This window comes from Chelonia mydas, chromosome 1 (assembly GCF_015237465.2).
Source record: "Chelonia mydas isolate rCheMyd1 chromosome 1, rCheMyd1.pri.v2, whole genome shotgun sequence".
Lineage (NCBI taxonomy): Eukaryota > Metazoa > Chordata > Testudines > Cheloniidae > Chelonia > Chelonia mydas.
This window is the reverse complement of record NC_057849.1, coordinates 46,425,986-46,453,706: the sequence shown is the minus strand read 5'-3', so window position 1 is coordinate 46,453,706 and position 27,721 is coordinate 46,425,986. Positions and strand designations below refer to the sequence as shown.

General features: G+C 46.0%; 1 protein-coding gene across 3 annotated transcripts in view; it reads left to right on the top strand.

Moving 5' to 3' along the window:
* Nucleotides 1-27,721, top strand: part of SLC7A1 (solute carrier family 7 member 1) — a 58,111-nt gene that overhangs the window by 19,017 nt on the left and 11,373 nt on the right. For all 3 annotated transcript variants that reach the window (XM_007064781.4, XM_043531362.1, XM_043531366.1), the window contains exons 2-8: nucleotides 9,504-9,887; nucleotides 13,717-13,875; nucleotides 17,312-17,486; nucleotides 19,430-19,557; nucleotides 22,373-22,595; nucleotides 23,427-23,566; nucleotides 25,621-25,723. In XM_007064781.4, the coding sequence (XP_007064843.1) occupies nucleotides 9,518-9,887; nucleotides 13,717-13,875; nucleotides 17,312-17,486; nucleotides 19,430-19,557; nucleotides 22,373-22,595; nucleotides 23,427-23,566; nucleotides 25,621-25,723 (1,298 nt within the window). In that variant the 5' untranslated portion in view covers nucleotides 9,504-9,517. The remainder of the gene's footprint in view (nucleotides 1-9,503; nucleotides 9,888-13,716; nucleotides 13,876-17,311; nucleotides 17,487-19,429; nucleotides 19,558-22,372; nucleotides 22,596-23,426; nucleotides 23,567-25,620; nucleotides 25,724-27,721) is intronic.

Here is a 27,721-nt window from a genome sequence, read left to right as displayed (position 1 = left end):
AGTGTAACCAGGGCCGGCTCTACTGATTTTGCCGCCCCAAGCAGGATGTCTGAAGACAGAAGCTGCCGCCGAATTGCCGCCGTGGTAGCCAGAAGAGTGAAGCTGCCACCGATTTGCCGCCGCGGCGCAGCCTGCAGAGTAGAGCTGCCGCCGAATTGCCGCTGCCGCGGAAAGACGAGTGCCACCCTGACGGCACACGGACTGCCGCCCCTTTCACAGTGCCGCCCAAGCACCTGCTTGGAACGCTGGTGCCTGGAGCCGGCCCTGAGGGTAGCAACTTTATAAGGGGAGAGACTGCTGATGTTGTACCTATATATGAAAGTGTTTTGTGCCACTCAGAAAATGTTGGGATTATAAAGTACATGCACATTTTAAGAATTTAAAGATTACGGAATGTATCGTATTCTGGTACAGAAAAAGGCAACAAAAATGATTAGGAGTACGGAACAGCTTTCGAATGAGGAGAGATTAATAAGACTGGGACTCTTCAGCTTGGAAAAGAGATGACTAAAGGGGGATATGATAGAGGTCTATAAAATCATGACTGGTGTGGAGAAAGTAAATTAGGAAGTGTTATTTACTCCTTCTCATAACCCAAGACCTAGGGGTCACCAAATGAAATTAATAGGCAGCAGGTTTAAAACAAATAAGAGGAAGTATTTCTTCACTCAGTGCACAGTCAGCCTGTGGAACTCCTTGCCGTAGGATGTTGTGAAGGCCAAGACACTAACAGGGTTCAAAAAAGAATTAGATAAATTTACGGAGGATAGGTCCATCAGTGATTATTAACCAGGATGGGCAGGGATGGTGTCCCTAGCCTCTGTTTGCCAGAAGCTGGGAATGGACAACAGAGAATGGATCACTTGATGATTACCTGTTCTGTTCATTCCCTTTGGGGCACCTGGCATTGGCCACTGTCGGAAGACAGGATGCTAGATGGATCTTTGGTCTGACCCAGTGTGGCCGTTTTTACATTCTTCTGAGAATGACTTTTTTCTTATTGCACTTAGGGAGAGTGTGTGCAAAAAAACCTGTTATGTTATTCATGATTAAAGAGATACTGCTGAGTAATAGAAACTGTCAACAATGTTACATTTTTCTTTTGATCACAATTGTTTTTTTAATTAGATGAGAAATGCGTTGCTTGGATACCAGCACATAGATCTGCCACACACTTTTGGGAACTATGCAGATTTCTGTTCCCGGAGCTATGAAAGGCTGGGACGATGTGTCAGTTATGTATTCTCCATTTACCCTACAGCTCAAGGGTGGAAGGGGGAATTCCTTTAGTTTGTAGGAAAGCCTGGTGTCCTGCCCTCTCTTCCAAATTGCATTCCCCTTGCAAGCAGCTGCATAGTGAAAGAGGAAGCTTGAATTAGGCAGAACAGTTCAAAATGAAGAATTCACTATGGCCAGGCATGCACTAAGAGCAACCTGCTGGTATAGCTGTACCAATGTACTACACTGGCAAAGCACTCCCTCTGTGGATACAGTTTATAGTGGCACAACTGCGCTTTTGTTGATATAACTTCATCTACGCTGGATGTTGGCACAGCTATGTCAGTCAGGGATCATCCCTTTTCATACCCCTGACCGAAAGCTGTGCTGGCAGAAGTCTGCAGTGTAGACGTGGCCCAAGACTCTGGTGCTACTTGCCGAGTCCCAGACAGCTGTATGGGACGCTGGACCTCACCTGACTGCTCTTTACTGAATCGCCCCCTTTGCTGTTGTTCTGAACACCTTTTAAAATTACTTCTTCTGTTTTGGCAAAACACACTGCAAGACTATTTCATGGTTTAGCTCACACAGTGTGTCCTAAAATCTGAGGGGAACTCTGTTGGTAATTAGACTGGACAAATGAGAGCCTGTGACAGATTGCCTTTTTATTTGATATGGAGTAGATTAACTCTGTGTTCTGTGAAATGACATTAAGCATGTGTGCTTCTTCTGTATCTTAAAGCTCAGATAAAAAGCTGACAATGATTTACTTAGTTTCAGGTGGGCACCTACAGTCATGTCAATTAACATACAAAAATCATGGTCATTAGGCTTGAATAAAGAACAGGTGCTCTTTGGAGTAAGGGATGCTTATTAGGGAAATAAAATTCCAACCTGGGCTGAGAGAAAACTATCAAAATGACTTTGTGTGTTGTTAAAAATGATACAGGGGAAAAAAAATCAGGCCCCCCGGGACATTCATCCAAAGCAATAAATGCCATCTTGAATAGATTGGGCTACATAGAATGGACGGTATTGCAAGGGGCTGTCTTCTGCTCCTTGAAGGGTGGTATAGCTGGGTAAATACCTTTGTAGGTGAGATCACAGGAAGCAGATCAAAGTAGCTTGAAAGGTTGATGGACTGCAGAGAGACAAAGAGAAGGGAAGGATGTCACTGCACCAGACACACATGTGCACTGATCTCTTGCTGAGGTGTCTAATAAGACATTTTAGATTTTTTTCCCTCAAATAATATAGTGGTTGTGTGTGTGTGAACTAGGAGGTTAAAGATTTTAACAAGCATACTGACACACTGTCTTTGCACCAGCTAAATGTGTAATTGGGATGCATTTGTGGCCCGAGCCAGCTCCCACTAAAGTCAATGGAAAGACTCTGTCACGTCAGTGGGAGTTGGATTGGGCCCTGCCTCATGACAGCTGCCATGCTGGGATGTCTTCCAAGAAACCTCTTTAGCAAATGGCCGTGACTGTATTTTTATCGGGATATAAACTTTTTTCTCCATTGGCATGCACCTGTGTGCTGCTACCAAAATTTTGTCTTAGCCAACTCTTAACATGGGCTGGGGGATCACCTACTACACTGGATGAGTTGCCAATTATTCCTGTCGTGTGGTTGTTCAAAGGACACTTTGGGGACATAATGCAAAACTTAAAATCTGTGGGACCTCTTTATTTGTTGTTCTACTGAAAGATCCAGAGAAATACTTTCAATTGCAGTAGATTGACGTGGTAGAAATTCTCTTCCATTGTCTCTCTCCACACCTGTGTGATTTGTTGACCAGTGTATTAACTACATAGAGCCCCTTAAGTCTTTCAAAAGCTAGAATTCTTGAAGGGATACATATTCTTTGAACCAAGCAGACATACTTCACACAGGAATCCAGGGAGGCCAAACATCTTAAATTCCAAATGTTACTGACCTGTTCCAATGACAATGACCCCTAGTCACTCTATTGCTGAGTGGTATAGGTCTCTAGGCCTTGTGTGGCTCCAGTTTGTGGTCTTAGACTTTAAGCTGTCTGAGGCATGTATTCCACTATTTATCTGGCACACCTGTCTTTTGTACAGTGTCTAGTGTACATCTGTGGGGCTAATGGAAATGCTAAGGGCTTGATTCTGCCACCCATACACCTTTTGAATAGCACCTTTCTTTCTTGTGAATAGGCCCTCAACAGGTGCTACTAACACAAGTAAAGATGGTAGAATTGGCCTTTTAAGAACAGTTCTGTCAAATAAATACATTATTTTACTCCTCAGGGAATTCTGCACTACTGCACACACACATAATTAATGAGCCCCGCAGATTTCTAATTTTTTGCACAGAAAAAAGCTTCTGCCAAAATGTTGCTGCAGTTCTGCATTTTTCCCACCAGAGGACTCTGTGGCAATAGAACAAAGCTGCAGCTCACAGCCAGCTAAGGAAGAGAAAGAGCCTGCAGAGCCAGGTCAGGAGACAGACAGCATGGGGGGGGGGGGGGGTCAGACAGGGGCTCATAAGGGCTAGTGGGGGAGGACAGACTGGGGCAGGGGCTGAATGGGAGTGGAGGCACAGAGCTACAGGGGGAGGGAGGTGCAGAGACACATGGGGACAGGGAGAGGGTGCAGAGCTACATAGGGATGGGAGTGGATGGGAGGAGGCAAAGAAACACATGAAGCCTGGGGAGGGGGTACAGGGAGACATAGGGACAAAGGAGAAGCTGGGTGAGGGTACAGAGACACATGGGGACAGGGGCAGATGTGCCTGACTGAATGGGAGAGGCTAGGGGTCAGCCAGGGTCTGCATGGGGGAAGCTCCGTAACAATCGCTCCCCGTCCCCCCAACTTTTCCCACCCATACCTAACCACCCTCCAAGTTCACACCCAGTCTCCTTCCCAGCAATTTACTTCCCTCTCCCTCAGCTCCTCTGTTACCCCTGTCTCCCCCAAGGCTTTGCACTGCTTCTGAGGCGTGGTTCTGTATTGTAGTTTAAATAAATTACTACTCCAAGTTCTGTATTAATATGCCTAGTAAGGAATCTATTTGTCAAAAAACAGTTCCTGAATTTTTATTGTCGTCTGTATTGTTACAGACATACTTGCTGACAGGTATTTTGAAATAAATGACCAAAAATAATTGAAACTGGTGTGATTATATTGTGTTATTTTGACAAATAAAATTTGCAGAATTTTAAAATATTGTGCAGAGAACTTTTAATTTTTTTGGTCCAGAATTCCACCAGGAGTAATTATTTGAGTGCCACATCAAAATAGGCTTCTTTAATGAGTGCTTGTTCAAGGCCAAGTCTACACTACCCGCCGGATCGGTGGGTAGTGATTGATCTATCAGGCATCGATTTATCACGCCTAGTGTAGACTCGATAAATCGATCCCCGATCGCTCTGCCGTCGACTCCGGAATTCCACCATGGCGAGAGGCGGAAGCGGAGTCGACACGGGAGTGGCGGCCGTCAGTCCCGTGCCACGAGGACGCGAAGTAAGTGATTCTAAGTCGACCTAAGATACGTCGACTTCAGCTATGCTATTCTCATAGCTGAAGTTGCGTATCTTAGATCGATTCTCTCCCCTCCCCCCTTCCCCCCCCCCCGTAGACCAGGCCCAAGAAGCAGGCCTATTTTTAAAAGACTAAAGGCCAAACTTACCCTAGGTGTAATGCCACAGTTTGTCAAAAACAATTGTTTTGCACAAGTAAAGCTGATTGTTCTACTTGGATATTAGTAATGAATCCCAGTGATATCTTTTCATGTTTATAGCTATGTTGGGGGAGTCATTTGATGAAGATAAAAGGACATTGAGGGAGAACTGAAACTGCTCATTGGATTGCACTCTAGTATGATGAGAGATGGCACTGAGTGCAGATAACTCTCAAACTCTTCTTTTGTATAATGCATTATAGTAAAATAAATTCAAGTCTAAACCTTCTGCTCCCGTTATCCTTCTTCAACAGCAAATATAGAACGATCCACGGGATCTTCTGTTGCTCATTGTCTCTTTCCTTAAAAGAGGTGCCTGAAGATTTAGCTAAAGTGTGCTTGGCGACTTTATTATACATGAATGCAGTTTTTCTCTTGCTCTGTAGATCATTCCACCTTCTGCATAATCCACTTTGATTTAGGTTCATACACACACTGAAGTTTACTTCTGAGAGCAAATTCTCAAGAACTATTTCAAAGCTCTGTAGATAAGAAATTGTTTCCAGAAGGGAAACAAAATGTAATTATTTAGGAAGAGATAGCACTGTTTATGTAAATTTGTACCTTATCAGCTTATTTTACATGTGGAGTTTTATATTTAGCAGGACAGATGCTTGTTACATTTTCCTTTTTCCTATTAATCAGATGTGAATTTTCTCACCTTCTTACTGCATTGTTCTGAAAGATGTTCCTTTCTTAAATGTCATTAATGGGGAAACCTGATATAGTAGGTATGTTAACCACAATGTAAGGGGAGGAAGAATGCAGGAACTTTGTTTTATCATAAATATAATCATGCACTTGATTTTGAACACAAAGAAACAAAGGCAAAATGCATTAAAAAGTTGTTCTAATAATAAAGCAAAGATATAAACCAATAAGAATGGGTGGAATCAGGGGTCTCAAACTCACTTTACCTTAGGGCCAGTGCCAGTCCTCATATGCTCCCAGCAGGCCAATAATATCACTCATGCAGCCCAGAACCCACCCTGCAAAACTTCGCCTCCCCAAACTCCACCCCCCACCTGCCTAAGGCTCTGGGAGGGAGTTTGGGTGGGGGAGGAGGGCTGGGGTAGGGGATTGGGTGCAGGCTGTGGGAGGGAGTTTGGGTGCAGAAGGGGTGAGAGGTTGGGCTCTGGGATGGAGTTTGGGTGCTGGGTGCAGGCTCTGGGCTGGGGCAGGAGGTGGGGTTGCAGGCTCTGCGAGGGAGGTTGGGGGCTGGGGAGGAGGTGCAGGCTCTGGGCTGGGGCAGGAGGTGGGGTTGCAGGCTCTGCGAGGGAGGTTGGGGGCTGGGGAGGAGGTGCAGGCTCTGTGAGGGGATTGTGGGATGCGGCGCTTACCTGGGGCTCCAAGGTGGGGAGGGGTGGGAGGCCTCCGAGCGCTGCTGCCCCCCAGGCACCGCCCCCATAGTTTCCCATTGGCCGCAGGGGCGCTCAGGGCTGGGGCAGCCCACAGAGGCACAGCCCTGCCCTGGGGCTGCAGGGAGGGGCCGGCAGACACGTGGAGCGAGCATGCAGAAAGAGCATGCAGAAAGCCGCTCAGCTCTGCTGCGCTGCTGGTGGTGGGCGGGGTCCTGGCCCATTGTAAATCGCCCGGGGGATGCACGGTGCGGGGAGTGCTTGGGAGCGGTAGGCGGGGCCAAGGGAGAGACCCGGCCCCAGAATTGCTGGAGCCCTGCGGGCCACATTGGGGAGGTTCTAGGGCCACAGATGGCCCGTGGGCCGGGAGTTTGAGACCCGTGGGTGGAATTCTGATTCCAGTGAAGTCAGTGAAAGAGGTTGTCAGACTTCTTTATGCCAAAGGCTCAGGGACCAGCCCCTCTTGTAGATCAAGCATTTCAAATGTGAGGGAAGCAGGAGCCTAAGCTAGTGTCTCTTGTAAAAAGCATGGATCAGAAGACTGATGGCCAGCTCCATGGGTCTAATACAGCTTTTGGGGGGAGGGAAATGGGGGTGAAGATTCATTTAAATCCCTTTGTGTTCCTTCTGATCCTGGGGTCACCAGGCTTTAGCCCATCCCCCTGCTGAAATGTAAAGCAGAGTGAAGACTACTCTACGTTACACAGCAGCTTTGCGGAGTCTGAACAAAATGGCTAAGGTATAAAGAACCTGCTGGTGCAAAGTCAACATACATATTTCTTTCCCCAAAAGTGGCACTCCATCTTTCCCATTTCCTTCCTGTTCCCCATAAAGGCCCTGCTCTCTGGCAACCTTCCCGCAGGCAGACACTGTTCCCTCTGTAATTGATTGGTGAAGTCACTAGGATGTGACAATGGGGAGTGCTAAGCAAGTGCTGCGAATACAGGGAGTGCAGTGCTGGCTCAGCTCCAACTTGGATCCCTCTTTGGGAGTGGATAGCTGTGCCTCTAGCCGACAGGGTCAGCCCATCACTATTCATTGTGAATGCAGGGCAGCACAAGGCCTACGCAACTTAAGGCCAGTGGGACTGAAGTGATGTCAAATGTAAAAATCCCAAGCAAGGGGTTTCCACCACTTCCCTGAGATGCTATTGCACAGTCTAAAAGGGATTCTGGGGCTGATCCTTGTCTGGCTTTAATCCACATAGCTCTGTTGGATACACTGGAGCTCTAGTGAGTTTCAGTTGAAGAACTGGCCTGGGAATGTCACAGGAGTGGGTGGGTGCGGTTCTGTGGCCTGCAGTGTGCAGGAGGTCCGACTAGATTCTGACCTTAAAGTCTATGAGTGTGCTAACCTTCTGCACAGGGGTGAGTTTCATACTCAGGCTGTTGCTATCGTATACAGTAACTCCTCATTTAACGTCTTCCCGGTTAACCTTGTTTTGTTGTTACGTCGCTGATCAATTAGGGAACATACTTGTTTAAAGTTGCGCAATGCTCCCTTATAACGTTGTTTGGCAACCACCTGCTTTGTCCACTGCTTGCAGGAGGAGCAGTCCATTGGACTAGCTGGTGGGGGTTTGGAACCAGGATGGACCAGCAGCCCCCCATCAGCTCCCCTAAGTTCCCTGTGCAGCAGCTTCCCAGCAGGCTATCAATTGCTGGACAGTTCAGGTGTCCCTCACCCCACTGCCGAGTGCTGCTCCTGCCCTCTGCCTTGGAGCTACTCCGGGGAGCCTCCTGCTTGCTGTGCAGGGGGTGGGGGAAAGAGGGGTGCTGATGTCAGTGTCCCCCTCCCCCTGCTCCTGCCCCCCTGCTCCTGTGCCCCATCTCCACAGAGACAGGACTCAGGACAGAAGGAGCTTGCTGGCAGCAGCTGGTGTCTCAACTTGCTGATCTGCTTAAAAAGGCAATGCACTTAGAGTGGGGTTAGTGTACTTAAAGGGGCAATGAGCGTCTCTCTCACACACACACACACACACACACACACACACACACACGGTGTATGTCTGTCTCACACACACATGCACCCCGCGGCACTTTGGAAAGTGGAGGGAGTGGTGCATTACAGTGGGATAGCATGGGTTCAGTTCATCCTGTTCAGTTTTGGCAGGGAATGTTTGCAGCCACTGCCATGCGTCTATTGTGTCTCCTCCCTCCATTTGTGATGCCTTGTAGAGTGTGAGGCTACATTAACAGTAGTGTGTTAACCCTTGAGGGCCCAGCTGAGTGAAAAATTTCCGTGGAACCTAACCCTCCTATTTACATTAATTCTTATGGGGAAATTGGATTTGCTTAAAAACATTTTGCTTAAAGTAGCATTTTTCAGGAACATAACTACAACGTTAAGCGAGGAGTTACTGTACCAATCTGAAGTTTATAGTTCTCTGGTACTTCTGGATTTTGGGAGTGAACGGCCATCTGTCTGAAGAAAAATCTAGCAGATGTATCTTTGCATTTGGTCCTAACTCAGAGAATTGTCAGAGGGTGTTGACATGCTAATACAGTTAGATAAAGAGTTCTGCCTTCTATATGAAGGGAGAAAATACTTTCCTCATCCTGTGTGCTTTGGAACGCCTACAGTTCAGCAGCTTTTTCTGAGATTTGCCTTGCTGCTTGTTTGAATTCATGTAGCTCATGAAAAGCTTTACTGTTAGCATTGACTTAGATATTTTCCTAAACACTAAACAGGGGGGTGTATGAAATCCTAAACTTTCTTCCTGCAGTTGTAATAATGATTTTTACTGAGTAAGAGCCATTGATTTATATCACGGGGTTAAGCCAGGGTGTGGCTAGTGTCTTCTGAATAATGAATTTGTTTGTTCCTTCAGCTAATGTCTCTGTTCCATGGGTCGATATTATAGATTTCATAGCTGGTGCAATGAGTTCAGTTTCGTAATATAAATGTATTTCAGTTAAGTGTTATATCACCTTTTACACTGTGTATAACCTAACATCCGAAATGTAAATTTCACATGGCCTTATTGTAAATTTTATTTAGTATTTTATACATATATGTTGTTCTACGAGCAGGAGTGATTTGACTGTGCACTAAGCAGATAAAACTCTGAAGACCCAGGCAGCCAGTTTGTAGAGTCGAAAGGTGTAAAGTGAAAAGGTTTTGTTCTTTAAATACAAGAGCAGTACGGTATTACTATGCAGAGATGACGTTTCCTGAGTTACCGCTGGTTTAACTAATTATGCAGCATCTTTCTAACAGGTCTCCACAAAAGGATGGGTTGCCAAGGACTTCTCAGTTTTGGAAAGAAGCTGCTTCGCCGGAAAGTTGTGGACTGGACCAGAGAAGAGAGCCAGCTGTCACGATGCCTCAACACTTTTGACTTGGTAGCTCTTGGTGTAGGTAGCACACTTGGTGCGGGTGTCTATATACTGGCTGGAGCAGTGGCACGAGAAAACGCGGGACCTGCGATTGTTATCTCTTTCTTGATTGCCGCATTGGCTTCTGTGTTGGCTGGACTTTGTTATGGAGAATTTGGTGCTAGAGTTCCAAAGACTGGGTCTGCTTATCTCTATAGCTATGTGACTGTGGGTGAGCTGTGGGCATTCATCACTGGATGGAATTTAATTCTTTCTTATGTGATTGGTAAGTACTGAGGGGCATGCGGAAATACTGTAGCATTCATCCAGAATGCCTGTCTTATTTGTACACTAACTTTCACTTGCACAGTCAGATTGTTATAAAAATAGAAACTACAGAATACCTTGCACCTACAGCAGCCTTCAGATCTGAGCATTTCAGAGCTCTTTCTGGAAATTCAGTGAACTTGGTAAATATTATAGGTTAACAGTTTGGATCAGTGCCAGGTTGCCACTCCCGCTTCCTTTAGTTTAAACGGATTTATGCAATTTTGGCTTGAGGCCCTGCTAGCTATCTACCAGGAATCAGGAGTTTTCCTTCTGCTATGGAAGAAAAATCTGATGTTCAGCTGGCAGGGGGGTCAGCTTCTCACTGCTTCAGCATCTATGGTGTTTGCTGATTAAGGACCCAGTCCTGCTTCCATTGAAATCAGTAGGTATTTTGCATTGACTTTACTGGGTGCAGGATTGGGCCCAGTGTGGGTTGCAGCACTCAGGCTCAAATTTTCACAGATATTTAGGTGCCTCACTTCCGCTGATTTCAGTCCAGTGCCCAATCCAAAGCCCTTTGAAGTCAATGGAAAAATCTCTGGTTGACTACAGTGGGCTTTGGCTCAGGCCCTGAGTAAGTGGACAACTCAGTTCACACTTCTAAGGTTTAAAAAGAAACCGTTTTGGTTAATTAAAGATTCGTCCATTTAATCAAGTTATCAAACATTTCAAGTGTATTATGGTGCCACTGGTCATGGCGCCAGAGCTCAGGCTGAAATCACCATACCAGTTAAGGGAAGAACTCCACTAGCTACAATGACAAACAATTTGCTATTATATTATTGGGGGGGGCGGAGGGGTTAAATTTCACTTTATGGGAAATATTACCATTAAAACTGAGATTGGTTTCCAGGGTGCCTGGCAGGAGATCAGATAAAGACTTGCTTGGTAACATAATTGCTGCTTGTCTTGGCTAGTATTGATTCCATTCTGTATGTTACATGAAACCTCTTTACATTCTAGATTTTGTGTATAAAATGAGAGAGTGACAGGTAAGATGCCCAGAAGTTAGTGTTCGGATATTCTTTTTGAATTGGGTTGATGTCAGGAAGGGGATAACATGTAGTTTAAAAAAACTCCAAACAAACTGATCCTCCTCTCCCCCCCCCAATATCCAAAATAGGTTCCTCTCAAGGTGTTTTGTTCTATAAAAAAATGTTAATTTACCTCTTACAGATGCATCCTCCAGGGTTTAATTGTGGCAATAAACAGAAGACTTCTGTAGTCCAGCAGTTCTCGTTTATCTAGATACTGTACTTATAAGGCCTTTATCACCACGGTATGAGAGCACCAATAAAGCAGAAGCTGTCAGGGGGATTTAGGGCTAGATAGGGTCTCATGGTCCTGATCCTGCAAACACATTCACTTGAGCAAAGTTCATCATAGCATCTGGGCTTAGATGGGCCTGTCCCCGCCTGCCAAGGTGCACCGCCTAGGGCAGGTGGAAGTTCCAGGGCTTCCCACAGTGGCCTGAATTCCCTGGGCAGCGCTTACTACTGTCCAGCTCTAGCTTCTGGCTTGGGCAGGGGCAGGGCCTGGGGCGGGTGGAGCAGGGGGCAGAGCCTCATGGCAAGAGGGGGCCCACCTCAGCCCACCCCACCGGAAAAAGGCTGGCACCACCCCTGAGCCTTGGGCACAGAGCAGCACTGCAGGGAATCTGGGACAAGTGCTGTCCCGGAGTTGGGTTGCCAACCCTCCAGGATTGGCCTGGAGTCTCCAGGAATTAAAAGATATTAATCTTTAATTAAAGATTATGTCATGTGATGAAATCTCTGGGGATACATCCAACCAAAATTGGCAACCCTATCCCAGAGTCATGCAGCCCAGGACTAAGACTTGAACTCTGCATTTCAGCATTGTCCTGCCCAATTCTGGATGGGTGGTCACCCTACTCCATTCCCTTCTTTGTCAGCTTGCTCACAAGAGGGAGTAGTGACTTGTAACACCACCCCTTTGTGGGGATTGAACTGGGGCCCTGTGGCTTGAGCCTTTACTGCCTGAGCAAAAAGACCTACCTATGTTAGCCTAGGCCAAGGCTATAGCTCATCAACGTCTGTTAGAGGGGGGTGATGCCCTGCTAAATGGGTCTGAGAAAACAGGGACAGATGATAAGGGAGCTTGCTTTCCCCTAGCCCCTTGTGCTTGGACTTGAGATATGGGCAAGCCCTGCAGGACTCAGTTATGCCCTATCTTTTCCTGCACAGCTGTATTAGTTTATAATGATCACAAGACCTTCACTCAGGTCTTTTTGGCTAAATAGTGGATCTGTGAGAATTAGTTTGTCAGCCCGTATTTTCAATTAGAATTCTCGTTCTTGGTATTAATTTCATTTTCAGGTGTAAGAGCGATTTCATATCAGTGTTAACAGTGAAAAAATTACAGTTGTTAGGGTGAAAAGTTTTATAAAAAATGGTACTATATAGTCACAAGGGGTCATTGGTGGGGCCTAACCCTGCCAGTACTCACTCCTTGGAGTAGTACCTACTGCTACACTTCATCCTATTGAAGTCACTGGGACTACATTGTGTCTCAGCAGGTTTTGGCTACAGCTACTGGAATGGCACTGAACGATGTTGGTCCCTGTCTACTACACTTGCATCTGAAGTGTGGTCAGCATTGGATCAGCTGCACCTGTTGTCAGCAATGGGGAACTTCTGTAGCCTAAACCACAGTTTTGAGGATATATATTTAAAAAACAAAACAAACAAAAAAACCCTAGATAAAACCCAATGTGAATGCTGGTCTGTTCTGTAGCTCCTTGGATGTGCATTACATGCATGCACTTGAAGAGGTTAGACAGTCAGGAGAAGGAAAGGAAGTGTCAATGTTGAAAGAGTGTTGAGGGATTTTTAATCTTCAAAAGCTCCAAAGTTATTTACATCTTGTCCGAATTTGCGAACTGCATTTCAGCATTTGTCTTGCAGTGCGGTATTTTTCTGTCCCTGCTGTAGAACTTGAATATGAATTTACCCAGCACTCCAGGATTTCTCTTATTTTGTATGATAGCTTCTATTTCCTAGGCAATGCTTCAAGCTGGGGGGTGGCTGAGTTGCTCAAGAATTGGGTTTGAAATACATGGGGCCTGCTTTGCTCTCTGTTAAGGACTGACCTGGCTCCCACTCTCCCATTGAGTCAGCCGGAATCAGTAGAGTCTCTGTGGATTTTCAGCAGTGTGACGGAGCAGATTTTATCTCCCTGTAAACCTAGGTTTGAATTGCAGAGCAGGGGTCAGTTTGCATTTTCCTTCAACTCCCATTCAATCAGTGGGAGCTGTTCCTGCTCACGGGAGGGATGGGCAGCACTGGGGAAACACTGTGACTTAAAAGGAGGAGGCCTGGTATATCTTATACCCTCCTGTGATTTGCTTTTCCTGCTAACCTGCTCATCCCCCTTTTCCCGTCTTAGTGCCTCTTTCTCCTCTCACACCAACGTCTACACTAGCGGAACGCCTTTGAAGTCAGTGGTTTACTCCAGTGTGAGAAGCGGTTTCTGCACAAGGGGCCTTGGGGGCATGAAGGCTGCTGGGGGGAGGGTAAGCAATTGCTAGGCTAGGTCTTCTGCAGGAGGGGCTGTCTTCTGAGATTTGGGTTTGTAGAGAAGCCGAACCTCCAAGTGGACCTGGGGGGGAGGGTTCACTGTTTGCCCCTGCTAACTGAATAGCAGGGGTCAGCTCTGCCCTTCTTGGGCTGATCCCTGCTGCTGTCATGCAGCACTCAGTGTGCTGCTCATTTAGAAATATTTTCTAGTCATGAACAGTGCTCTGCATCCTTCCTGTCTTCTGGTAGGAACATCAAGCGTGGCCAGAGCATGGAGCGCGACGTTTGATGAACTCACAGGCAAGCACATCGAGCGCTTCTGCCAAAAGCACATGACCATGAACGCTCCGGGGGTGCTAGCAGAATATCCAGACATCTTCTCCGTGTTCATCATCTTCATCTTAACAGGTAAAACCTTTGGGAAGGTTGCTGGGACAATACGTTCCTTTTCTGTAATTTCATTCTTTGCTTTTGGTGGACAAGCAAACGCCCTCATTTATTTTGGACAATTTATTAAAGGCTCCTTTGTTTGCCCAAAGTGTCGGATTGACCTATTTAGCAGCTCTGGAGTTCAGACTCTGCACGTCCTGTTTGCAGGCTCTTTCATTAGGGGAGCATTCAAGGTGTTTACAGGAAAACTTGGAAACAATCAATCTTTATACCATGTAGAGTAAGACAGGGAGATTTGTTACCCTGAGACAGGTATGGAGGGCTTTTTTTTTTTAAACTATCGCAGGGGGACTCTGTTCTATTACTCTAACTCCCACTCTGATGATCTGCCAGTTTATATAGCACACTGGCCAGGAAAATGTGGGGGGAAAGGACAGAACTAAGTAACACCCTGGTGCCTCACTGTTTATTTTAAAATATGTGGACTTCAATTTGCAGCAGTGATTGCAGGACTCAAGAGAAATAATTCTGCATGAAAAATAAACTGGTTTCTCTCTTTCCATAACATGCAAAATATGTCTTTGGTTTTCGATCGGAATGCAGGGAGTATTTTGTACAAGAGCAGGAATTAAAACGAAAACCCAGCTGAACTTTCACCCAAATATCAGCTGAACCTTTCAAAACTTTGTCAAACTTCATATTAATTAAAAGAAAATAATTTTCCTGCACCTGTATGCTTCCTAGCAGGTAGGCGATACCATGATACCACAACAGAGGCTCTTCTTGCAATACTTTAGGCCTGATCAGAAGCAGGAAGTGTCAGAACTCTCACAAGGAACCATGTTCTTATGAGGTTCCCAGCCGAGAGCCCTGACCTTGCAAGCCCTTTGATGAGTGTAGAACTCCTATGAAGTCCATCGGAACTCCTCATGTACAGGACTTGAAGTGTTGAGCTCTGAGTTAGAAGATGTGAGGGCAGATTCTGTACTCCGTTAATCTCGATGTAAAGTGGTCTGACTGATCAGAATTTGCCCCCTGAGGTTCCATTTGGGTTTGTTTTGGATCAGTATTCAAACGTATGTGCTTACTTCCATTTCTTTATCTGGAGAGTTTCACTCACTGCTATTTGAGAGTAAAACTGAGTCAGCAGCTTTTTCCTGCTGCATGGGAAAACTCTTCTGATTTTGAAAACTTTGCAAACAGGCTAAACCTTGGCAGCTTCAGGAAGCTTCTGAATAAGCAGCTTTATTGCCACAGGTAAGCAATGGCAGAGCTAGGTTTTGCAACTGGGCCATTGGTGGCAGGCTGGAGAACAAGCCCACTCCACACCACGCAGCCGTGGTGGCTCCCGGCTCCCAGGCTGGGACTGGCTCCTCACTCCTGACGTTGTAACGTGGCGCACGAGCTCACAGCAACATTCAGGTTTGGCCCAGCATGACAAAGGGGCGACCGGGTGAAATCTGACTGAGTGGTGTTGGCACACAGGGTCACGTAGCACTGCGACCCTCTGCTTCATGTCACAGTGCCTGAAGCAGGGAGCTGGTCCCAGCTGCTGCTGCCAGGTGAGCGCAGGGCAGACTCTTGCTCCAGCCCTGTGAAAAAGGAGCTACACATGCACCTAAAGCCCGTGGTCCCTCCCTCGCTCCCTCCCTTCTACTAGCTCTGCCACTGTATATATGCCCTGTAGTTTATGCCTGTCTCAGCTCTCGAAATCACTTCCTTTTTGGTGCTTGATTTCTTATTTTCTGGTTGCCCACCCTGCTTTATCTAGACCTTCTGCTATGTCCACCGCCTATTTCATGGCTTATTTCCTTATTTAAACAAGACAAACTTGGGCATTTGTTGTGTAGGAGGTCAGACCAGACAATCACAATGGTCCTTTCTCACCATATAATCTATGAATTCCACATCTGTGAGTGAAATAAACTCACTGTTGGCGAAATCCTGGTCCCCATCACAGTGTTTCCCTCCCCCTCCTCACACCCAGTGCTTAATTTGTGCCAGGGCTGAGCCCCGGCATCTCTAGCCTTGGCAGTTCAGAGCCCCGGCACCTCTCGGTTTGCAGCATCAGTTATGAATGTGAAAAAATTGCTTGAGCCCTGGCACTTAATTGCTTGAGCCTCAGCGCCTCTTCCATTAGAAATTAAGCACTGCTCACACCTTACATTGGTGTTTATCACTAAGACTACATGTTAGATTTTGGTACACAGGTAACCTCTTTCTTAAACAGCAAGCAAGGGAGTAGGAATTCTAGTTATTAGCTAAAGATCGAAAAAGAGAAACAAAATCCGTTATTCTGAATGTAGAGTGCTGACTCATTGTCGTTATTGCTCGCACTTTTAAAAACATGCTATTCCTCAAGATGAAAGTTTTTTAAGAAATGGGCTGAAAACTTGCTCACAGCGAAGTCAATGCCAGAACTTCCCTTGGCTACAGTGGGGTCAGGATTTTCCCCATGGCTTCTTCCTCTGTGATTTATAACACAAGAACTAGAGGTCATCAAATTAAATTAATAGGCAGCAGGTTTAAAACAAACAAAAGGAAATATTTCTTCACACAATGCAGAGTCAACCTGTGGAACTCCTTGCCAGAGGATGTTGTGAAGGCCAAGACCATAACAGGGTTAAAAAAAGAACTAGATAAATTCATGGAGGGTAGGTCCATCAATGGCTATTAGCCAGGATGGGCAGGAATGGTGTCCTTAGCCTCTGTTTGCCAGACGCTGGGAATGAGTGACAGGGGATGGATCACTTGATGGTTACCTGTTCTTTTCATTCCCTCTGGGGCACCTGGCATTGGCCATTGTCAGAAGACAGGATACTGGGCTAGCTGGATCTTTGGTCTGACCCCGTAGAGCCGTTCTTATGATTCATTCAATTTAAGTGTCAGATAACTGACCTGCTTTGTCTGATCCCTACACTGGCATGATACCTGCCCATCTTCCCAAGGAAGTGTTGAAGATGGCTGGTATTGCTGACTTCTGCTCTTTAGTCAGGGACTGCATGACCACAAAAAGCTACTTCACAAAAACCACCAGTGATGCTTTCTCCAAGGCCTAGAGCTAATCTGATCTGTGGTCTCTGGATGAAGTTTGTATTTACTAAGGGCACAGTCCTATTAACTTTAATAAGACCGTTTTCATGAAAAAAACAGTTTGCAGGATTGGGCCCTATCTTTTTGTATTAGACTTTTACTCAACCTAGCAGCTTTCCAGTGTAGAGAGACCACTTAAATGGTATTTTATTAGCACAGTAATGCAGTGAGAGAGACATGCACAAAAAGTGAGGGCTTCCCTTTGCTCTGCTGTGGCTGGGCCATGTGCTGTTGTTGAAGGAATGTCTGATTGTTCTTTAAAAGCGGCAAAGAGTCCTCTGGCACAGGACTCTTTGCCACTTTTACAGATCCAGACTAACACGACTACCCCTCCGATGATTGTTCTTTGTAATTTTTCCAGGGCTTTTAACTTGTGGAGTGAAAGAATCTGCAATGGTTAACAAAATATTCACCTGCATCAACGTTCTCGTCCTCGGCTTCGTTATGGTGTCAGGCTTTGTGAAGGGATCAGTCAAAAACTGGCACCTCACCATCGATGACATCTATAACACGACCAATGATTCACCTAGAAACAAGTACGTCAGAGCATTTCTTCTCTTCTCAGGTTTGCGTAGTCAAGTCGATCTGTTTTCAGGGACCACCTCAGAGATTCATGTGTAGTCATTATGGGCCAAATTTCACGGCTTTGCCAAGTGGTCACTCGGTCTGCACTCAGGCAGAAATTCCATGAATGTCCGTGGGAGCTCTGCATGAGGGAGGGTTGACTAGACACTTGGGACTAGAACTAGATCACCCATGTTTAAAAACCACAGCTGGGAGGCCCTGTGGGAGAAAACCCCTGTGAGGATCTCTTTGCTAGGAGGGTGAGAGGGACATGGACACGGTCCGGCTCTGAATGAGGAATTTAAGGTTGAGCTCTGTTTCTGTAACAACATCTCATAAGTGCTTACATTGGATGAATCCTACAGTTTCTGAAATCATTTGAGCAGTGAAATGTTTTTTAGTTGTTTTCCACCATAGCTTGGGCATATATACAGTACTGGAAGGCATTTAAATGGTCGTTGCCCAGCTTGAGTCATTTAAACCAGTACATTTACTAGGAGATTTTCTGTGAAGCTAATGGCTCGTTCCACTTCTAGTAACGCTGTCATCACTGTGCACACTTCAGCACTGTCAAATTATCCCTCTCTTTTCCTAAACCTGGGACTGATCACCTGGCTTTCTACCTAAGCCCCTTGTGCTGGAGTGCAGGGAAATCCCAAAAAGCATAGTTCTACAGCAAGCTAGAGTGGTGCAGGCCCCTGGCCTGGGTTCCCCACATCCTGCCCACCCCTCTGCATTGCAGCCATTTGATTCAGATGCATGTAGGGCCTTTAATGGGCCGCATTTGGTTTTCAGGATTCAGCCCATAGTGGACTTATTCTCTGGTAAATAATTCCCTCTGTAGAAAAGGACACAACATGACTCAGCACCAGCATTGCCCTGCATGTTGTGATAATTATTCACTGTAGTTATAGCTTTTTAACCCATTAGATTTGCATTTTGGTGACATGTGCCAGAGGAGCTGGGGTTTGTGCATAGTTTAGCTGCATCTCCAGAAACATCAACATTGGACTGTCTAAATTATTTTCACATGTAATGGGGCTTCCAAAGCTTAGGGGACTTAGCTGTCTATATAGCTGACTGAATTGACAAATCCAGGGTTTAGATTATTTAATGGCCCTAATTTAATTTTTATTAATGCCTTAATTATAGGCGCAAAGTTGTGCCCACAGTTATTTACACAACCAAAACTGGAGGCCAGTGTGAGAACATGTGGCTCATGATTGCATTTGTAGGCCACCTTCTTTGCGCCCTGATCACTTGCAATCTATGCATGTGCTTAACTCACACTCTGAGAGTAGCCCTGTTTACTACAATGGGACTGCTCAGAATGCAGCATGGGTTTAAGTCTGTTCAGGATTTAGGGCCTACCTAAAAATCCTTACAATAGTAAGCAGGAGATGTAATATTTGAAAATAAAAATCTGATGAGGCCATATTTTGGCCAGAGTTATTTAAAATAAACTTTTGTTTAAAATAGAAGATCAACGGAGGACCTGAAAGTAGGTAAACTTCCTTTGAGCATTTGTATCCATTCACCATTTTCAGAATTCAATAAGTTTAAACTTTTTGCCAGGTTGAGATGTTAGGAGACCAAGTTCAGTCTTTCCTCCCCACTCCTCCTCCCACCTCAGCCATGTTAATAAACCCTAGAAAACCATGGACGATCTGAACAAGCCTTAAATGCTGAGTGTTCAAAGGGTTCCCGAGCTGTTCACAGGCTGACTCAAATCTCTATGTAGTGTAAGCTGTAGTACGTGCCATCCTGTCCTCTATAAGTCTGTTGATCGTGTGTACCTGAAACCACACTCCCTCCAGCTCCAGTTATGGTGGATTCTGTTACAGGCTGCAAGAACGCACTTCAGATAGGTGTCTGTACCGAGGCAGAACCTCTCCTGATCTCTTGTTCTTTTCAGTCAAACCCAGGTAGGAGATCTGGAGCGTGGTGTTGGGGGCTTTATGCCCTTTGGAGTCAATGGAGTCCTCTCGGGGGCAGCCACATGCTTTTACGCCTTCGTAGGATTTGACTGTATCGCCACCACAGGTAAGCAGAAAGCTCTCATTGTGAGAGAACGCTTGTTTCCCATTACGAGCTTGGCTGCCCTCAGTAACTTCACATGACACAGTTTACAAATAACTCAAACCTCTTTTCAGCTGAATCAGGAAATCATGCTGTGCACTAGCTGTCCTGTGGAATCACTTCATCTTTTCAGTTTTAGGGTCACCCATCCATCTTCTTCTCTTGCCTATTCTTTCTAAATTTAAGACTTGCATTATACACTCTGAGACAGGGAATATCCTTTATTCTGGATTTGTACAGTTGCCAGCACATTGAGCCCCTGATCCTGACTGGGAGCCTCTAGTTGCTACTACAATGCAACTAAATAATATTTCTGATTTCGTTCACTGAACAGCACATCCAGATGGTGCCCGTCCATTCTTTATTCTTGTGAGATTCCAGGACTTCCCATTTTCTGTTGGTTTGTAAAACTTCAAGAATAGGCTTCCACTGCACTGAGTCCTAGCTGAAACCAGGAAATGCAGCGGTGCGCTATGCTGAAGTGTGGGGCAGTGGGGAGAAATGATTTTGGGCTAAGTACAGGATTGGGGGTCAGGAGACAGGGTTCTGTCCCCACCTCTGATACGGTCATCTTCTGTGACCTTGAGACAGGCTCTTGGCCTCATGGGTCCTGATCTACAAGGTGCTCAAGAGAGCTGGCTAGTCACAGGTTTTAATGGTGGGGTTTTTGGGGGGTTTTTTGGGTGAGGGCTAGAAAAATGGCCTTTTTTCAAAATTTAGAAATTCTGGCAAAACATTTGTTTTCAAAGTTTTTGGTTTCATAATATGGAAACGTAGGTTTTGTGGAGTTTTCTCCTCTTTATTTCCCCCGGAATAAAATGAATAAAAGAAACTGAGATGGGGGCTAGAGAGGAGAAAGAATGGACAAAAAAAGAATGGTGATAAATTAGAGAGGGTTCAGAGAAGAGCCTTGAGAATGATTAAAGGATTAGAAAACCTGCCTTATATTATTAGATTCCAGGAGCTTAGTTGATTTAGCTTAACAAAGGGAAGGTGTCATAAATATAAAGGGAAGGGTAAACCCCTTTAAAATCCCTCCTGGCCAGAGGAAAAATCCTCTCACCTGTAAAGGCTTAAGAAGCTAAAGGTAACCTCACTGGCACCTGACCAAAATGACCAATGAGGAGACAAGATACTTTCAAAAGCTGGGAGGAGGGAGAGAAACAAAGGGTCTATCTATATGTTGCTTTTGCCGGGGATAGAACAGGAATGGAGTCTTAGAACTTTTAGTAAGTAATCTAGCTAGGTATGCGTTAGATTATGATTTCTTTAAATGGCTGAGAAAAGAATTGTGCTGAATAGAATGACTATTTCTGTCTGTGTGTCTTTTTTTGTAACTTAAGGTTTTGCCTAGAGGGATTCTCTATGTTTTGAATCTAATTACCCTGTAAGGTATCTACCATCCTGATTTTACAGGGGTGATTCCTTTACTTCTATCTACTTCTATTTCTATTAAAAGTCTTCCTGTAAGAAAACTGAATGTTTTTTCATTGTTCTCAGATCCAAGGGTTTGGGTCTGTGGTCACCTATGCAAATTGGTGAGGATTTTTACCAAACCTTTCCCAGGAAATGGGGTGCAAGGGTTGGGAGGATTTTGGGGGGAAAGACGTGTCCAAACTGCGTTTCCCAGTAAACCCAGTTAGAGTTTGGTGGTGGCAGTGGATATTCCAAGGACAAAGGATAAAATTAATTTGTACCTTGGGGAAGTTTTAACCTAAGCTGGTAAAAATAAGCTTAGGAGGTTTTCATGGAGGTCCCCACATCTGTACCCTGGAGTTCAGAGTGGGGGAGGAACCTTGACAGAAGGTTAAGGAGTGACTTTATCACAGTCTGTGGGTACCTACATGGGGAACAAACGTTTAATAATGATCTCTTCAATCTAGCAGAGCAAGGTATAACCTGATCCAATGGCTGGAAGTTGAAGCTATACAAATTCAGACTAGAAATAAGGCATACATTTGTAACGGTAAGGATAATTCATCATGGAACAATCTACCAAGGATCATGGTGGATTCTCCATCACTGGCGATTTTTAAATCAAGCTGGGATGTTTTCCTAACAGATCTGCTCTAGGAATTATTTTGGGGAACTTCTATGGCCTGTGCTATACAGGAGGTCAGATTAGATGATCACAGTGATCCCTTCTGGCCGTGGACTTTATGAATCTGTGACGTGTCAAAACCAAAATGGATACATTTTCACAGAAAATTTTGAATACATGAAAATCCAGCCTCCCCCTTTGGAACCTGTGGAAGGAAAGCGACTAATAGTTTCCACAGAGAATTTTTTGATCCATTTTTCCAATTAGCTCAAGTGCTTCCTGATAGGAGTAGAGCACCTTCCATTTCCTTTGACCCGCTGGGGCACCTAGGACCAAAGTCTTCTCTGAAATCACTGAATTTACACCAGAGATGAACCTGATTCAGAGTGCCCGATGCCCCTCTGAATTAAAGATGAGAGCAACTGTATCGGGGTGAAGCACACAGCCCTCTTTTGGAACAAATGCTGGCTATCTGAATTGTAGTGATAATGATTCTTTTCAAACATTCAACTCTAAAACTTGTCACACAAAGCGTTGGCAGTTCCCTTTAAGGAAGTGATTATGAGGAAGATCTCCAGGGACATAAATGGCAGGCAGGCACCTGGCTCCTCTTGACTGTCATTAGTACCTGGCCACCTTACTCTCCCTGGCTCCTTTGAAAGCCCCTCCTCGCCTGTGAGTCTCGTTGAATTAGTCTCTTTGTTTTCTGTGGCTGTAACTTAACTGTCTTTGTTCTAGGTGAAGAAGTGAAAAACCCTCAGAAAGCGATTCCCATTGGCATCGTCGCCTCACTCCTGATCTGCTTCGTTGCTTACTTTGGCGTGTCAGCTGCTCTCACGCTCATGATGCCCTACTACTTGCTTGATCCAAACAGTCCTTTGCCCAATGCATTCCAATACGTGGGCTGGGAGGGTGCCAACTATGCAGTGGCCGTTGGCTCACTTTGTGCCCTTTCTACTAGGTGAGATGCATTGTCTTGTACCCTTCTCAGTGCAGATTTATATTTCCATTGTCTCCTCTTTCTGTGTTTTACGAGTTAAGAGCCTTAGTCCTATGTCCCTTACACTGGTGTAACTCCATTGACTTCAGTGATGTTACTTGGATCTATGCTGGGGTAAGTGCCAGAGGATTCAGGCCCTTTGGGTCAAATCCAGGCCCCACTGACTTCAAAAGGGTCAGGATTTCACCCTGTGTCAAAGGGTTCAAACAAATTCTTAGAATTGGTTTCAGAGCTGCAAGCTCCCATTTGTGACTCAGGAAATCTCCATCTTAAGGACCATCTGAAACGGTGTGTCTCTTGAATACATAAAAAGGAAGCACTCCTTTACCAGTAGCCCTGGGGAAACAAGACACGACTGACTCAGACAGACCAGATGTAAGTGGGAGCAGCTCCATGGAACCAGTGGGGTTTGTGGGTGTTCCTCACCTCTGAAAATCAGGCCACTTCCATGCAGGAGTCGAAATCTGGATGTAGGGCACAGATCCTCCAAGGTCATAGGCACCTAACGCCATTGAAATCAATGAGAGTTAAGTGCCTAAGGACCTTTTAAGGATCTGGGCCTAAGTGGCTAGCTTTAGGTATCCAAATTTGCACATCTGACGTCTTGTTCCCAGTAGTAAGTAGTATGTCTGTGTAGTGGAGGCAGCACTGGGGAAGACCTTGGAATTTGAGCTTTGTTAACTAAAGCCATTCCGCTATTGGGCTGCGATGAACGCACTTCCATTTTTCTGCCTTCGGCCCGTGTGTAGTATGAGAGCTGTACTAGTAGATAATGCCTTTTTCTCTCCTTAGCCTTCTTGGCTCCATGTTTCCGATGCCTCGAGTAATTTATGCTATGGCAGAAGACGGACTGCTGTTTAGATGTTTGGCTACGGTCAGCAAGAGGACCAAAACCCCAGCAATAGCTACGGTAACTTCAGGGGCTGTGGCAGGTAAGTGCCAAGAGTTGCATGAATCCACAGAAAGCAAAAATATGCTCCTCTATTGGGAAAATACAGCAACTCAGCTCTAGTTCTCCATATTGTGTTCTGTATTTCCACAGCATGGCTTCCTGACTTAGTTCTGGGTTCCCAAAGTCTGAATAGCCCAGGACTAGGGAAACATAAAATATCTTTGTATGTGGATATAGATCTTTCTCATGGGGTCTCTCTCAGAACCCACTACTGCCTTCCTTACTCACGCCAAGTAGCACTGTACTCCACTCACTGTTCTTGTCCCAGAGCACCGCTGTGGGTTTTAAAAAAAACTAGCTTCGTGCAGAAGGTGAGCAAGCCCAACTCAGGGTCCCTGTGGCTGTAGCCTTGCCTGTGCCTATGTACCATGGCCACAGACACTGTATAAAGCCTTTACCTAGCAGCCGGAGCTGGGCAGATAAGAGCAGGTAACTGTGTCGGGTATCTGCTCTGTGGCCTACGCATTTGTTAACCAGTTTCTTACAGCAGGTAAGATTGCCTCCCAACCCTCACAAATCTGGGAAGTTTAGCCTCCCGGCTATCAGAGAAAAGCAAAAACTCCCTAAATAGTTAACAACTAACTCTGTGCATGCGTCTCCGCGTTACCCCCAGCCCCAGAGCTGGGACTGGCAATTGATGCTGGATGCGCCACATGTGGGTGCTGTGGACATTTCAGCTCTTATGAAACTCTGACCTTAGTTGTGGGGGCTGAGCCTGTGTCTCAGCTTTAAGGTTATTTTTATAATATTTTTCTTTAGTGTCTTCCAAGTGTTTAGCTGGTCTCCTTTCTAAAGCTCCATATGGCTCTTTTTAAAGCCTCCTATGGGGGCATTGGTTTAACTTTCTGATCAAGATGCATGGCCAGTAGAAATAGCCATCCTCCAGCTGGATGGGTGGCATGATGCTTTGCTCTAACATGATCATGTGACCCTAGGAGCTCGGGCCCTAAGCATAGGCCTGTAGTGCCCCTATGTCTTAATCCTGCCCTGGTGCAGGGTTTAACAGTCCTCCCTCACCCCCCCCCCCCTTTACCCCCCCCCCCCCAACTGGGACCAGAGTATCTCTTCTCAATGGGTCTCCACCAATCAACCTTCATCACACAAAATCAGTAATCCTTCCCCAGCTTGCTCACTCCTGGACCAGAAAGGAGCCTTATATTGTCCTGCCTTCTTCCCCATCAGGCCTTGCTGTGACCTGAAGTCACCTGATCTGGGAGGAAAAGCAGCACAAGCAGGAGCTGGGGCCTGAGCTCTTCTTTAAGGCCCAACTTACACTGTGACACCTCCCAAAAATGAGTTTGCAATGCACGGCCAAGGCCTGCTCCCCTTCCTGATGTGATTAGTCCCAGGGACTCCGGTCATGTCTTTGCTACACGTTTTTACCAACATGACGTTAAAACCTCTGTGGGGTTTGTAAACTTGAGCAAACATTACAGGCAGAGAAGGGTCACAGACAGAAAGAGACTGGAATGCTTCTTTCCTGTGTTACGCACCCCACCTCCTCTTGAGCTGTATACAGCCTTTACCTAGCAGCCTGAGGTGGGCAGATACTAGTAGGTAACTGTGTCAGGAATCTGCCCTGTGGCCTTAGCATTTGTTAACAAGTTACTGAGCTTTGACTAATTCCTCCTGGAATGCCCTTTGGGTCTGTTCTGTTCCCTGCCTGATTAGAAGAGGGCCAATCTGCCACAGTCTGGTTCTTGTTTCCAGAGTATAAGGTGGGAGGGAAGTGTTTTGGAGACCAAACAAAGCTCTTAGAGTCATTCTAGGCTGCGTTAGTGTGGGAACCAGAGAGAAATACAGGATCTGTCTGTGGCAATCAGCAGCAATAAAGAGTTTGGTATGTATTCATTACACCTGAGTCACATCTCTCCTTTCACAAGAGACACTGCAAAGCCCAATGTGTCCTTGGGGTTTCTCTCAGTGCAGATCTGAAGACAGAGCAATGGTCTTGCTTCAACTGTATTGAATTTGACACTCCCATAATGTGACTCTTCTGCAAGCTTATCAGTTTCTGTTTTCCACATTCCTCAGCTGCCATGGCCTTTCTTTTCGACCTGAAAGATCTTGTGGATCTTATGTCCATCGGGACCCTGCTGGCTTATTCCATGGTGGCAGCCTGTGTATTGGTACTGAGGTATGGATTAATGTGATAAACTGTTTGCCAGAGCCTGGGAATGAGTGACAGAGAATGGATCACTTGATGATTACCTGTTCTGTTCATTCCCTCTGGGGCACCTGCCATTGGCCACTGTTGGAAGACAGGATACTGGGCTAGATGGACCTTTGGTCTGACCCAGTATGGCTGTTCTTATGTTCGTATGATATCCTGGAACCCTGCACAAAGAATCATCTCTTGGGAACACAAAATATCCTCAAATGTAGCACACGTGCCAACACATGACAGGGGCATAGCCATGGGTGGGCCTGGGTGGGCTGCGGCCCACCTACTTAGCATCCAGCCCAACCCAAATCTGAGCAGGAGTGTAGTGCTGTGGGAGATCTCCTGTGTTTATTTACTTTGCAATCTGCCTCCTCTGGGCAGCGGTCATCGGGGGCTCACAACCCTGTCCCCACAGGGCAGTTATTATTTGCGCAACACAGAATCCGTTCGACACCTTGGACTGAGCCCTCCATAATGACTTTCTTTTTTGTCCAGGGTGGGCTTGCAAACCTCGCTGTCTAGATCCTCCTTCCTTATTAGCATCTGCTACAAAATAAAATGCGCTGGCAACCCTGAACTGATACAACTCTGTTCAAAAGGGGTGCGATACAAAGTCCTAAAGGCAGCCAGCCTCCTCCTTCGCTCTCCACGCAAAGCACTGAATAGGCACGTCATTGGTGCAGTTACAACCCAAATCCCTCCCACCCCCTTAGCAAAGTGCCTCCCTTCCCCAACTGCTCTGGGTGGCGGGTGCACAGCTCGGATTTTGCATTCTTTCTTTTTTATTATTATTATTTCTTTGCAAAGGGACTTGGACCTAATTCTCCTTGCAAAGAACAAAGAGCAAAGGGGCTTTTCATGCCCAATGCCTTAAGCCGCTCTCTCCTCACTCTTTCTCCTCCCCAGATGTGGTTTGGTTTGGTTTGGCTCGTTAATAATATCCAAGAGATCCCAAGGCAGCCAGTGGCATTCAGCTTCCTGCAGGCACAGGGTGGCTGTGGAGGCTTAAGCCAGCCTTGGGGGACAAGCGGGCAGGCGCTCAGTAAAGTACAATGTGCAAGATCATCTGCCTCTTTTTTTTTCCATCCCCCCCTTGCCCCCACCCTTTTGCAACACCCACCACTGTCACCAAGGGGGAGGTAAGACGAGGACGCTGCAGGACCAAGGCTGTCATTTCATTGTAAGCCTTTTTTGGTGTGGAGATTTTTCCTTTTGGCCTCAGTTTAAATGTCAGCTGTTTTAAACCCAGAAAACCAATTTTCCTGCATGGGTGAAAGGGGTCACTGAACGCCTAGTCCAGACTTCAAGTCACTGTAAATGTCTGATGCACCCGGACTCTGCTGCCACAGCTCCCCCTACATGAACCACCAAGGAATCCACTCCAGTGGTAAAGCCACATTGCCTTGTGCAAGGATTCACTGCCTGCCCAGGAACCCTGCCGTTGGTTAGGTGGGGATCTGGGGGGAAAAGCCAGTACGGGGATGCCTATCAGTGGAGCCTTGCTAAGAGCGGGGAGGGGATGAGCTGCAGAGGTCAGTGAGACAAATCCCTTGAGATGTGAGAAGAAATCCTGCCCCAGGGTCTTTTGGAAACGTTGCTAGAGGAGGAACTGTGTAGTTTTCCTCTGTCCTTCTTCCCACCTGTAGGAAAGCGTGTGCTTCAGGAGATTAGGGGCCATGGGGTCTAATGATTAGAGCAAGAACTGATCACAGGGCTCCTGTGTTCTATTTCTGACTCTTCCACAGACCTTGGGTAAGTCACTAAGGCCCTGATCCTGCAAACACTTAGCTGTGCTGAACTTTAGTACTGTAAGTAAATAGTAAAGCTAAGGAAAGTAATAGTGGTAAAGTTAAGCATGTGCATAAGTGTTTGCAGAATTGGGGCCTTAATGCCTTTTAAAAAAAAAAAAAAAAAAGAAGAAGTGCTGAACACCCACACCTCCCACTGACCGAAACTCATGGTCAGCACGTC